At 41.7% G+C, this 14,594-nt stretch overlaps 1 protein-coding gene across 2 annotated transcripts in view; it reads left to right on the top strand.

Annotated features, from left to right (window-relative positions):
* Window positions 1-14,594, top strand: part of LOC124596421 (solute carrier organic anion transporter family member 5A1) — a 441,010-nt gene that overhangs the window by 368,822 nt on the left and 57,594 nt on the right. For both annotated transcript variants that reach the window (XM_047135553.1, XM_047135552.1), the window contains 3 exons: window positions 376-659; window positions 7,860-7,986; window positions 9,755-9,971. In XM_047135553.1, the coding sequence (XP_046991509.1) occupies window positions 421-659; window positions 7,860-7,986; window positions 9,755-9,971 (583 nt within the window). In that variant the 5' untranslated portion in view covers window positions 376-420. The remainder of the gene's footprint in view (window positions 1-375; window positions 660-7,859; window positions 7,987-9,754; window positions 9,972-14,594) is intronic.

Here is a 14,594-nt window from a genome sequence, read left to right as displayed (position 1 = left end):
ACCTCTCGTTCTCCAGCTGCTCACGCTACCACGGGACCACGGCGCTCCTGATCTCACAGAGTCCATTATGGTGCTTATGTCGCCCATTGACTACTCAGTTTGTATATTTTGCTTATTTTTTCACAGTTCCACACAACTTCTTCCTGGTTTCTCAATTGATCTGTGTTCAGTTTATCAAGGCCTATCCACTGTGCCAACTAAATCTGAGGGGGGTGCGATGGGGAGGTTCCCTTGTCAGCACGTGAACATTATTTTACGTTAGGGTTTTATTTTTGTTTTACTAGTGTTGAGTGGACGTTGTTTTGCTTCCTGTTATTTCGCAGTTTGCTGAGGGCAGAGCTCTTGTTTATAGACCGTTCGCTTTTGCTTGTGCAGGTGATGTGTGAGTCCTTAAGCTGAAGCCCGGGGGCGGCAGAGGAGATGGCGACGTGCCAGGCGGGAGGAGGAGGCGGCGGGGCCGGCCACCACGGCCACCGCCGGCAGGAGTCCATGTACGCCATGACGGGCCTCTACTCGGAGACCGCGTCCGCAGACGAGGACCTCAACGACTCGAACGCGACCGTCACGACGACGGTGAGCGCCGGCACGTCTGCCGGCTGCTGCCACGACTCCGTGGTCAAGTGCCACAGCAGGAACCCCTCGTCCGGGCTCGTCGACAGGTCAGTTCCGACCTCCTAGAGAGAATAAAGCTACAGTGTTGAGTTTACCTATTTCCACTGAGATTACGAAGTGTCCGCTGCTCGTGGTCTCGCGGTAGCGTTCTCGCTTCACGTGCACGGGGTCCCGGGTTCGATTCCCGGAGGGTTTAGGGATTTTCTCTGCCGCAAGATGACTGTGTGTTGTTGTGTTGTTTTCATCATCATCATTCATCCACATTACGGTCGGAGGAAGGCAATGGCAAACCACCTCCACTAGGACCTTGCCACGGGTCTTCCGCATCGTTCCCCTACGCTCTGTAAAGAAGCATGGGACCTCATTTTTTCATGACAAACGTAAAGGGGTACCTTCTAATATGGTGTTGCGCAGCAACTCGGAATAGCTCGGACACAACATGTCGTTGGAAATCCCCAGCAATATTGACCTATTTTGCCTCTCTAGCCATCCATAATTGGTGAAGTGTTGGCGGTGCAGGATTTTGTGCACGAATTGAAATCTCGATTGTTACCCATAAACGTTCGATTTTCACCATAAGATTGTATACATGGAAGAAGCCTGGAGATACTGACAGGTTTCAGATAGATTATATAATGATAAGACAAAGATTTAGGAACCAGGTTTTAAATTGTAAGACATTTCCAGGGGCAGATGTGGACTTTGACCACAATCTATTGGTTATGAACTGTAGATTAAAACGGAAGACACTGCAAAAAGGTGGGAATTTAAGGAGATGGGACCTGGATAAACTGACTAAACCAGAGGTTGTACAGAGTTTCAGGGAGAGCATAAGGGAACAATTGACAGGAATGGGGGAAAGAAATACAGTAGAAGAAGAATGGGTAGCTTTGAGGGATGAAGTAGTGAAAGCAGCAGAGGATCAAGTAGGTAAAAAGACGAGGGCTACTAGAAATCCTTGGGTAACAGAAGAAATATTGAATTTAATTGATGACAGGAGAAAATATAAAACGCAGTAAATGAAGCAGGCAAAAGGGAATACAAACGTATCAAAAATGAGATCGAAAGGAAGTGCAAAATGGCTAAGCAGGGATGGCTAGAGGACAAATGTAAGGAAGTAGAGGCTTATCTCACTAGGGGTAAGATAGATATTGCCTTAAGGGAAACTAAAGAGAGCTTTAGAGAAAAGAGAACCACTTGCATGAATATCAAGAGCTCAGATGGAAACCCAGTTCTAACAAGGGAACCTCCCCATCGCACCCCCCTCAGATTTAGTTATAAGTTGGCACAGTGGATAGGCCTTGAAAAACTGAAGACAGAGCAATCGAGAAAACAGGAAGTCGTGTGGAACAATAAAAAAAATAAGCAAAATATACAAACTGAGTAGTCCATAGCGAAGATAGGCAACTTCAAGGATAGCCTCACCTTCGGAGCGCCATGGTCCTGTGGTTAGCGTGAGCAGCTGCGGAACGGGAGGTCCTTCGCTCAAGTCTACCCTCGAGTGAAAGATTTAATTTTTTTGGGAGTGATTATCACATTCACAAGAAAACCTAAATCGGGCAAGGTATAAGAATGTTTTTACCCATTCGCCAAGTGTACAAGTTAGGTGGGTCGACAACATATTCCTGTCATGTGACGCACATGCTGTCACCAGTGTCGTATAGAATATATCAGACGTGTTTTCCTGTGGAGGAATCGGTTGATCTATGACCTTGCGATCAAATGTTTTCGGTTCCCATGGGAGAGGCACGTCCTTTCGTCTACTAATCGCACGGTTTTGCGGTGCGGTCGCAAAACACAGACACTAAACTTACAACAGTGAACAGAGACGTCAATGAACGAACGGACAGATCATAACTTTGCGAAAATAAAATTTTCACTCGAGGGAAGACTTGAACCAAGCACGTCTCGTTCCGTAGCTGCTCACACTAACCACGGCGCACCTGAACTTACGTTGTCCTTGATGTTGCCTATCTTGCCCATGGACAACTCAGTTTGTATATTTTGCTTATTTTTTTCATAGTTCCACACAACTTCTTCCCGTTTTCTCAGTTGATCTGTGTTCAGTTTTTCAGGGCCTATTCACTGTGCCAACTTATAACTAAATCTGAGGGGGGTGCGATGGGGAGGTTCCCTTGTAAGCAAAGAATGGAAAGCAGAAAGGGGGAAGAATTTATAGAGGGTCTATACAAGGGCGATGTACTTGAGGACATTATTATGGAATCGGAAGAGGATGTAGATGAAGATGAAATGGGAGATATAATTCTGCGTGAAGAGTTTGACAGAGCACTGAAAGACGTGCGTCGAAACAAGGCCCCAGGAGTAGACAACATTCCATTAGAACTACTGACGACCTTGGGAGAGCCAGTCCTGACAAAACTCTACCATCTGGTGAGCAAGATGTATGAGACAGGTGGAATACCCTCGGACTTCAAGAAGAATATAATAATTCCAATCCCAAAGAAAGCAGGTGTTGACAGATGTGAAAATTACCGAACTATCAATTTAATAAGTCACAGCTGCAAAATACTAACGCAAATTCTTTACAGATGAATGGAAAAACTAGTAGAAGCCGACCTCGGGGAAGATCAGTTTGGATTCCGTAGAAATGCTGGAACACGTGAGGCAATACTAACCCTACGACTTATCTTAGAAGCTAGATTAAGAAAACGCAAACCTACGTTTCTAGCATTTGTACACTTAGAGAAAGCTTTTGACAATGTTGACTGGAATAGCTTCTTTCAAATTCTGAAGGTGGCAGGAGTAAAATACAGGGAGCGAAAGGCTATTTACAATTTGTACAGAAACCAGATGGCAGTTATAAGAGCCGAGGGGCATGAAAGAGAAGCAGTGGTTGGGAAGGGGGTGAGACAGGGTTGTAGCCTATCCCCGATGTTATTCAATCTATATATTGAGCAAGCAGTAAAGGAAATAAAAGAAAAATTCGGAGTAGGTATTAAAATCCGTGGAGAAGAAATAAAATCTTTGAGGTTCGCCGATGACATTGTAATTCTGTCAGAGACAGCAAAGGACTTGGAAGAGCAGTTGAACGGAATGAATAGTGTCTTGAAAAGAGGATATAAGATGAACATCAACAAAAGCAAAACGAGGATAATGGAATGTAGTCGAATTAAGTCGGGTGATGTTGAGGGAATTAGATTAGGAAATGAGACACTGAAAGTAGTTAAGGAGTTTTGCTATTTGGGGAGCAAAATAACTGATGATGGTCGAAGTAGAGAGGATACAAAATGTAGACTGGCAATGACAAGGAAAGCGTTTGTTAACATCGAGTATAGATTTAAGTGTCAGGAAGTCGTTTCTGAAAGTATTTGTATGGAGTGTAGCCATGTATGGAAGTGAAACATGGACGATAAATAGTTTGGACAAGAAGAGAATAGAAGCTTTCGAAATGTGGTGCTACAGAAGAATGCAGAAGATTAGATTGGTAGATCACATAACTAATGAGGAGGTATTGAATAGGATTGGGGAGAAGAGAAGTTTGTGGCACAACTTGACTAGAAGAAGGGATCGGTTAGTAGGACATGCTCTGAGGCATCAAGCGATCACAAATTTAGCGTTGGAGGGCAGTGTGAAGGGTAAAAATCGTAGAGGGAGACCAAGAGATGAATACACTAAGCAGATTCAGAAGGATGTCAGTTGCAGTAGGTACTGGGAGATGAAGAAGCTTGCGCAGGATAGAGTAGCATGGAGAGCTGCATCAAACCAGTCTCAGGACTGAAGACCACAACAACAACAACCGTCCATAATTGCTGAAGTGTGTGTGGTTCAGGATTTTGTGCACGAATTGAAGTCTCGATTATGACCCATAAATGTTCGATGGGATTCGTGTCAGGTGATCTGGGTGTCCAGAGCTCGAATTGTCCAGAATGTTCTTTTTAAAACCACTCTTGAACTAATGTCCCACATTCATTTGTTGCATGTCTGTTAGCACTGACAACTGTGCAAATGGCGCTGCTCTTGGTCATTAAGTGAAGACAAACCACCACTGCGTTGTCCTTGGTAAGAGGAAATGCCTGAACTTATTGTTTGGGAATGCGAGGTCCATGAATGGCTGCAAATGGTCTCTGAGTAGTGGAACATAACCATTTCCAGACAATGATAGATTCAGTTGGTCCAGAGTGCCCAGCATATTCCATGTTAACACAGCCCACGTCATTATGGACCCACCACCAGCTTGAACAGTACCTCATTGACAACTTGGGTCCACTGCTTTGTGGGGCCTGGGCCACACTCGAACCCTACCATCAGCTCTTACCGACTGAAATTGGGACTCATCTGACCAGGCCGTGGTTCTCCAGTCGTGGTGCAAACATTATGTTCACGAGGTCAGGAGGCACTGCAAGCAATCTCGTGCTGTTAGCAAAGACACTCGCATTGGTCATCTGCTGCCATAGCCCATTAACACTACATTTCGACGGCACTGTCGTAATGAATGTATTCAGCGTATGTCCCACATTCATTTGTTGCATGTCTGTTAGCACTGACAACTGTGCAAATGGCGCTGCTCTTGGTCATTAAGTGAAGACAAACCACCACTGCGTTGTCCTTGGTAAGAGGAAACGCCTGAAATTTTGTAATTTTGGCACATACTGTGGATATTGGAATATCAATTTCCAAAATGAATGTTGCATGCATCTAGTTCCAACAACCATTGCACGTTCAAAGTCTGTCGTGTGGACATAATCACGTTGGAAGCCTTTTCACATGAATCACCTGAGCACAATTAACAGCTCTGCTAATGTACTGCCTTTTTTACATTGTGTATGCTAGACTACTGCTATGTAGATATGTGCATATCACTGTTCCATGACGTTTGTCAACTAGGTGTATGCAATATATTCTCTGCTGAGCCTGATGCAGTTGGTACATTGTTGTTGCAGATTTTCTAGTCTGTGCAAAGAAAAGTCATGTGATCGGTCACGAAACCAGCTTCCAACAGAGTATTTGACAACTTCATTGTTCTGAAAACATTACCCTTCAGATGTTTCTTCGAATTCTGAAACAGGTAATAGTCCGAGGGGGCTAGGTTTTGTGAGTGGAGACGGTGGTTGAATAATTGGAAGCCCAGGGCCGTCAATCTGCTGGCCACAAAAAAAAAAAGGTTCAAATGGCTCTGAGCACTATGGGACTTAACTTCTCAGTCATCAGTCCCCTAGAACTTAGAACTACTTAATCCTAACTAACCTAAGGACATCACACACATCCATGCCCGAGGCAGGATTCGAACCTGCGACCGTAGCAGTCGTCCGGTTCCAGACTGTAGCATCTAGGACCGCTCGGCCACTCCGGCCGGCTGCTAACCACAATGTAAGGATTTTGGTTATATCGGGTTTTTTTTTTTACACCAGTTTAACCTGACTGTTAAATCCTCTAAAAATAACCAGTTTCTTAAATAACTTGATTTTCGATTTTTTATTCCCATAACCATAAGTGACTATGTCACTATATGGAATAACTAAAAAAAATCTTCAACAAATTTGCATTTAGCAGTTCATAACAAACTTATCAGAAAACATGTAGATGCTTTGGCTGTTGTAGCTCTGCATAGTCAAACAGAAAATGAGGATTGGAAGGTAGGAGATGAAGTTATAGTGGAAGTAAAGCTGTGGGAATGGGTTGCGAGTCCTACTTTGGTAGCCTTGTCTGTAGGGCACTTCCCCTTGAAAGGCAAGGGCCCTGAATTTGAGTCTTGTTCCAGCAAACAGTTCCAACGTGTATGCTATTATTTGTCATAGATTGTAATATGTAGTCTTCACTGCTCAGTATCATATTACCACATTTGCTTGACATTATTATCTGACATTGACAATGAAAATTATGTTGTGGACCATTGTGTGTTATTGGCAGTCCTAGCTGTTTAAAAGTCTCCTTTGGTTTTACCGATTTGTCAGGCATGTTAAGTTAATTGTCACCTGGTTGTGAGTGTGCCAGGCATTCAGCAAATGAATAGCAGTAAGCTGTTAATTTGGCTTAACGCAGCCTGGCAGTTTGTATCCCTAAAATCCATCAAATGTAACTTCAGTGTGATGTGACATGCAGGAACTTCTATTTCTGCCTGTGTTAGATTCAGAAAATTTGAGTTGTTTGGCTATGATTTGATATGTTTTTCTGTAATTACAGTTCTGTACTTACATTAGTTTTGAGGTGTGAGTTTAATGCTCCTCCACGCATTTCCTACAGTATATTTCATGCTTTAATTCTCTCGAGCATATTCACTGGCTGATTAAATTGTAGGTCATCAAACTTTTAGACATCTTTTACTGGTTTCCATCCTGATAATCAGAGCCACACTTGGGCCATAAGAGTTGGCATGCTGGCGAGGTCATTGTTGGGGGGGGGGGGGGGGGTTGGCGCGGTCTGCTAGCCCTGCTAAATAGAGGGTCATACCATTTCAATAAGACTGAAGGAACTCAAAACATTTAATGGATGCTGTCTAGTAGTAAGTATATTCAGAGCCAGTTGCAATTGAATCTTTCACTTATTTCATCATTCACCATGAAACAAACATTAGTTCTCCTCCATAACTCGTGTCCAGGTACACTCTTGGCAAATTGGTGAGGTCCTTTTGGAACTGGTTTTCCATTGTGTTGTTCCAGTCTCATGCAGAGTGTCTAATTAATGTTTGCAATATGTGGATGAGAGTTACAAGTACTCCTGCAATGCCGTGTGGTTTTGCATTTTTATGGGTTGAAATGAAAGTAACCCCAGTACAGGCACACATCGTACTCCTCTCAAAATCTGCCAAGGGTGCCACTGATTTTTGTGTCCCCACCCAACGGATGACACATCTTTAATAATACCACACTGCTTTGTTCTATGAATTGCTACTGTTAACTTTGAAGTGTAAGTCAAGACACTGTCTTGCAGTCTGGTACTTCTGAAGAGCGTGCCACTATCTGTTTTTCCTTTGTTAGCCAAAGTCTGCAGATAAAAATTTCTTCCACCATCAGAACTGAAACTGACATTAACTACTACAACTGTGAATGCAGGTAGTCTGCCAATGAGCTCCAATTTGATACAAAACCATTATTTTTCCTGAACAGTGTATAAATTATGTGTAAATTTGATTGCATTTGGTTTCTCTCAAAGTGCTACCTACTGTAAACCATGGAGTTTCTCTTTCTCAAGCTGTATTTGTAATTTCATTGTTGGATAACTAATAGACTGTAGATATGTCATACATTATCACAGCTCTATAGTGAAATCATTTAATATGTAACTTTCAGGAGTGAAAAGGAACGTGCACATTCCGCGTATCCAGAACTTACTGCTGCCATCCTTCTTCGTGATTCGAAGGATTGTGGTATCCTTAACTGTAGGCCTCCATTCTTGCAGAGGTTTGCGAGTATAAAGGTGAGTAAGTTGGAATCGCATAGATTGTATACACAACAGTGAAGTCAGTTTTAATGTGGGACCTGAGTATGTTTGCTGTGGTCCAAGAAAGTAAACCTGCATTGATGTGAAAGGTTTAAATTAAATAAGTTATTGTGTCTCAGCCTATTTCAATATAGAGTGTTAATTGGAGATGAGGGGCATTCAATAAGTAATGCAATGCCAGTTTTCCTAGTTTCAGTTGAAAAAATGCAGAATTTGTGGTGGGGCATAGTGGAATATTCCCACTTAGCTCCTATATTTTCACAAAGTTCCAGTAGGTTGCAGCACTATACGTTGCCTTCAAGATGGTATTTGTAACAGAACTACACTTCGAGCAGAGAGCAGACATTTAGCATCTTTTCAAAGAAAACCAGAGCATCGGATTTATTCGTAGGTGCTTATAGAATGTCTACGGAGACCTGTCAGTGAACAAAAGCACTGTGAGTCATGCAAACCTGCCCGATCTACTGTGGACCAGCTGGCCATACACAACTGTAGCTCCTGCAGTGTTGGAATGTGTGGAAACTCTCATTCGAGGTGATGTAAATGAACTTCTTCTTCTTCTGCATGACAACACAAGGCCTCACAAAAATCTGCACACCCAAGAGGAGCTCACAAAACTTCCTTGGACTGTTCTTCCTCATCCACCCTACAGCGCAGATCTTGCAGATTCCAGCCTCCATCTGCTTGGCCCAATGAAGGATGTACTCCACGGGAAGCAGTACGTAGATGATGAGGAGGTTATTGATGCAGCAAAGTGTTGGCTCTGGTGTCAACCAGTAGACTGGTACCATGCGGGCATACAGGCCCTCCCACTAAGATGGCGTAAGGCCATCGCATTGAAAGGAGATATTTTGAAAAATAGAGTTTGTTGTTAAAAGAGTGGGCAATAATATGGTGTATTGGAATGCTGAATAAAACCAACCTGCTTTCAGGGAGAAATGTGTTGCTTTACTTATTGAATGCCCCTCATATTTTGTCTGCAGAACAAATGTCATACACTGTGAATTTTTATGTACAAATTTCCTGACCACATGGTTTCAGTGGCTTGTTTGGTATATTTCAGTCAGAATTATTTGTACAACTTGCAGTTATTGAGATTGATCTGTTGGCAAATGCATTCATATGCTTTGTGTTATTTCATATAAAATGAATAAATTCATATAAACATAGAGCTATCGTAGTCTTTCACTTCCTGTTTTATAATTTGCCTGCACGGAACACAATAATGCAGCAGACTAAATGGTGGTTCATGTAATGAAAGGCATACAGCTCCAGTATTTGTAAATACACATATAGCAGTGAAAATAATAAATATCTTAGGATGTCGGCTCAGTGTATGAGATTAGGCAATGTCAATTAGAGATTAATTTGAGAGGAATTAATTTGCACAGGAAGCTTGACCGTCTTGGCACTCAAAATTTGCCAAGGACTGCTTGTTAAACAAAATTGCTGTCCCATGAAGTTGCAAAAGTTCTGCTGTGGTGAACATTATAAAATAAAAGAAGTAGTTTTAATCTTTTTACAGATTTTGATGGTATGCGCTTGAAATTTATGCATATGTTCTATCTATAAATAACATATAATTTATATAACGTAAAAAATATTTGTGATACACTTAACTTTTTACAGTTACCTTCACATTAGAATAACAGGAAAGCAAAATATTGAAATACATTTGTGATGAATGAATGATCCCAGTGTGACTATATAATAATGCATAACTTTATCCTTTGCTTTATTCCAGGTGTTTGTCCTATTGTTATCATTCCTAGTAACACTGCAACAAGCACTTAGCTCAGGGTATATTAACTCTGTAATTACAACAATTGAGAAGAGGTTCGAAATACCGTCCAGTCTCTCAGGCCTAATAGCTTCATCATATGAGATTGGAAATGTCATCACAGTTATATTTGTTAGCTATCTGGGCAGTCGTCGGCACATTCCTGTGTGGATAGCAATTGGTGAGTATATATAAGATAAGAAAGAAAATTGTATTAGGTTATCAACTATATACGATGGTGGTTTGGTAAGTCTGGTAAATTTTCATGAAATAATGGTACATTTTTTGTTGCGTCTTCACAGTTGGTAAGGTTGATTATTCCAAGCATTGTATAAAGAATTTCAATGGTTTACAGCATACATTCCATTGTTGACAGATGTCTGAATCGGTCAGTGTGTCAATTGTGACTGAAAATGTATAAGACAAAGTTTCGAGCTGTTATGAAACATTTATATTTGAAAGATGGGACTGCCACACAAATCAAAACAGAATTGGATGACATTCACGCAGATGTTGCAGTGTCGTTGAAGATGATTTACATTTGGATTAATGAATTTAAACTTGATTAGACAAGCACTGAAGATGACCTGTGCTCTCGCCTTCCAATTAAGGTTACCGCAAAGGAAACCATTGACAAAATCTGTTGTATGGTAATGCAAGACTACTGAACAAAAATTCACAAGATTGCTGAGGTTGTAGGCATCTCAGCTTAGAAAGTGGATAATATCCTGCATGGAGATTTGGCTAGGTGTTTGAGGTGGGTGCCGCGATTGCTCACAGTTGACCAAAAGTACATATGGCATAACACTTCAACACAATATCTGGTGATGTTTAATCACAATCTGCAAGACTTTTTGCACTGATTTGTGACTGTTTATGAAGCCTAGATCCGTAATTGGATCCGTAATTACACATCGGAGTCAAAACGGCAGTCAGAACAATGGACCAAGGCTGGTGAAAGTGAACTGTAAAAGGCAAAGACCATTTTTCCAGCTGGTAAGGTAATGGCTTTTTTTGGATTCCCAAGGAATAATCCTCACAGATTAATTGGAAAAAGACAGAACAATAATGGACCGTATTATGCTTCATTGTTGTATTACATGAAACTTGTGTTGGCTGAAAAATGACCGAAGTTAGCACCCAGAGTGATTTTTCACCAGGTTAGTGCATAATCCGTCACAGTGATAACAAAAGCTAAAGGGCATGAATTAAGCTTTGAACTGGTTCATCTTTCGCCCTATTGACCAGACTTATCCCCAAGTGTTTACTTTCTGTTCCCTAACCTGAAATTTTGGCTTGCTGGGAAAAAATTTTCAACAGATGAAGAAATGATAGTTGCAGTCAATGAGTACTTTATGGAGTTGCCACAGTGGGAAACAGGTTAGTGGAGATTTAAGCCAGAAGGATTGTGAGAGCACAGGATATACTGAAGAGACAATTCCCACCTTCATATTTCAGAAAACCTAGTGCCCGAAGAGAAGAGCCAAATAGCTTGTGTAGTGAAGCAGCTGTTGAAGTCATTTGTGTTGTTATGCAAAACACGTTCGGCAACTGGTGGTTGAGAATGGTGCACAGTAATTGTAGCATAGCTAATGTATGACATGGCTGCTTTCACACATTGCCCTGCCTTTTTATATGGTAGGAAATGCCTGTGACTAAGCTGTGACTTGACCACAAGGGAATGACGCCCAAGGAGCAGGATTGGAGCAACATAGGAGTAGGGATGGACAAGGATACTTGTAGAGAGGGGGGGGGGGCTGTGGAACACTACTTTCGGTGATGCGAGTAGGAGTTTGGGTGGAATATTCCTCATCTCATTGTGTGATGTGAGGTAGTCGAAGCTCTGGCGAAGGAAGTGGTTGAGCTTCTCAAGGCCAGGAGGGCAATCGGAGGAGTTCTGGCTGGTAGATGGTTAACAGTTTTACTGGTGTAAGAGGAACATGTGGCATGGAACATTGATTTGTGGATGAGTTCGATAGGATACTATCTTGTCAGTAAAGGCTCCGGTAAGGGTAGCAGTGTGTTTTGATGGCTCCTGCTTTCTGCTGCAGATGTATCATCCATGGGTGGCCAGGCTGTATGGAAGTGACTTTTTGACATGGAACAGGTGACAGCTGTCCAAGTGAAGGTAATGTTTTCGTTAGTGTGTGTGATATGAAGAGATGTATTTACAGAGCCATCTGAGAGGTGGATATCAACCTCTAGGAAGATGGCATGTTGAGTTGTGAAGGGCCAGGTGAAGCAGATTTGGGAATAGGTGTTGAGGTTAGGGAGGAAAGAGCAAAGATTGTCCCTGCCTTGAGTCCAGATCATGAAAATGTCACCCATGAATCTGAACCAGACAACAGGTTTTAGATGTTCACTGATTGGAAGGATTCCTCCAGATGGCCCATAAACAAATTGCTACAGGATGGCACCATGTGATTACCCATGGTAGTGCCTTGGATTTATTTATAGATTCAAACTTTGAAAGTGAAATAATCGTGGGTCAGGAATTGATTGGCTAGGAGGAGTAGGAAAGAAGTGGCGGGTTTGGTATGAGGAGGACATTGGGAAAGGGGGATGTTGGTGTATAGGGACATTGCATCTACATTGACAAGAAGTGTGGAGGTAATGAGACAGGAGCTGTGGAAAGATGGTGAAGGAAGTGAATGGTGTCTTGGATGTAGGATGGGAGATTATGGACAATATTTTGGAAGTGTTGGTCAACAAAAGCAGAAGTTTGTTGCGTGGGAGCAGTTTACCCAGCCATAATGGGACAACCAATGGGACTGGGTATGTGGACTTTGAGGAGGAATTCCTGAAAGGTTACAGGAGGATGAATGGGTGGAAGGGGAGGAGGATAATGGTTGGAGGGAGACTGATTTTAAAGTTTTTAATTGAGTAAATTTGGGAAAAAAACTGCTGCCTCCTCAGTTTCTCTATAAAGCTGCTGTTTGTCTGCTATTAGCAGCTTAATGTTTACTTGATTACAGTTTTATTTTCACAGAAAACTTATGAAAATCTGTAAATGCTGATTCCTATTTACAGTTCATTACTACTTGTTATACAGCTTTATAACAAATACTGCTATTTTACATGTAATTAACAGAACTTTTCAGTCCCTGGATATATTCAGATAATTTGTAGAAAGTGTGGCTAATAAAGTATATTTTTAATTTTATTTTGAATTGGTAGGGATTCCTAATTTCTGACTTTATGTTAGGCTTGAGCTTTTTTATATCTTCGCACCACAGTACTTAAATCCATTCTGAATCCTGGACAAGGAAGCAGAGTCTATATGAAATTTTTTTTGTGTTAGCTGACACTGATTTTTATTATCAGCAGCAAGTACTAGCTAACTGTGTTGTCTCTTGGTAACTTTAACAATTTCCTCTTTCACAAAATTTTATTTTTATTTTTAGTCTTGATAGTGGTAGCATTGAGTCATTGACTGGCCCACAAAAAAGTGAATGCGTGTGTGTGTGTGTGTGTGTGTGTGTGTGTGTGTGTGTGTGTGTGTGTGTGTGTGTGTGTGTGTGTGTGAGATATTTCATTCTTACCATTTGCCCTGGCAAGTTTTTGCTGCAACGTTTCCTGTTGCATTCACATGAAATAATTATAAAATATAGAAGATACATGTAGACCATTTACTTGTGGGATCTCTAAGTCAGTGTCAGCTTGTTCACCATAATTTTCATAGAATTCATTTATATACACACAAGTGTTATTTCTGCCATTGATTTGATTTTTTTATATATTGTGTTACTTTCATTTTCAATATGTATTTTGTTGTCTGTTTCAAATTTGTGACAACATTAATTTATCATTGTATCTTCACTTCACCACCACCACCACCACCACCACCACCACCATCATCTTGGGCAGTGTCCACCCTCTGGCAGGGTCTGTTTGGAACATAAGCATCTCCATCATCTTCTGTCTTGCCACCATCTCTCTGTCTTCACCTTGGTCCAGTCTTCTCCTTCCTTCTAGATGCATCCCTCCACTCCTTTCAGCCATCTGTCTCTTGTTCTTGCTCTTGGTCTCTTTCCTTCCAGTTTCATCTCATGTATCCTCCTGGGAATCCACTTCTCATCCACTCCCTTAACATACCCATACCATCTCAGCCTTGATTTTTCTATCTCCTCCTGTAATGGTTCCACTTTCATTAACACTCTGATCCTCTCATTTCTTAACCTGGTTATCTTTGTCACTCTAATTATGTTCCTCAAGAATTTCATCTCACTAGCTTGTACTTTGCTTTTCTCTCTTCCTTTCATAACCCAGGTTTCATATGCACACGTCAGGATCGGTATCTCCCACAAGTCCAACCCCTTGTCCAAGTTGTGGGAGACGGGCAACGGCATGAAGTAGGGAATTGTCTGTAGGAGCGAGGTACAGTGGGTACTGTGTATGCCCTGGGACTGCTACGGTAGCTGTGAAGGTGCCACAGGAACCCTGAAAAGTGATGGCTACTATAGCTGGTGAAGCTACAATAGGCCCAGCAAGCCTGTAGTAGATTACGATTTCTGCTTTCAAAAACAGAAAGGACCTCGGAAAGGACGGATTTAATTGACGACGAACTGGCTATAAACAAGGACTAAGATTTGGAACATTAAATATACAAACATTGATTTGAAAGGTGGAGGAGATGGTAGACTTGATGGAAAGAAGAAAGTTAGACATATTAGGGTTAGCTGAAACGAGATGGAAAGGAGAAGGAAGGAGAGAATTGAGGAAAAGCTACTGAATGTACTGGAGTTGAAATGAGGAGGGAAGGAAAAATGGAGTGGGAATAGTAGTAAGAGATGGATTAAAAGAA

The sequence above is a fragment of the Schistocerca americana genome, chromosome 2 (genome assembly GCF_021461395.2).
Source record: "Schistocerca americana isolate TAMUIC-IGC-003095 chromosome 2, iqSchAmer2.1, whole genome shotgun sequence".
NCBI classification, from domain to species: domain Eukaryota; kingdom Metazoa; phylum Arthropoda; class Insecta; order Orthoptera; family Acrididae; genus Schistocerca; species Schistocerca americana.
The sequence above is the reverse complement of the archived record's forward strand: the minus strand, read 5'-3'. Positions and strand labels throughout refer to the sequence as shown.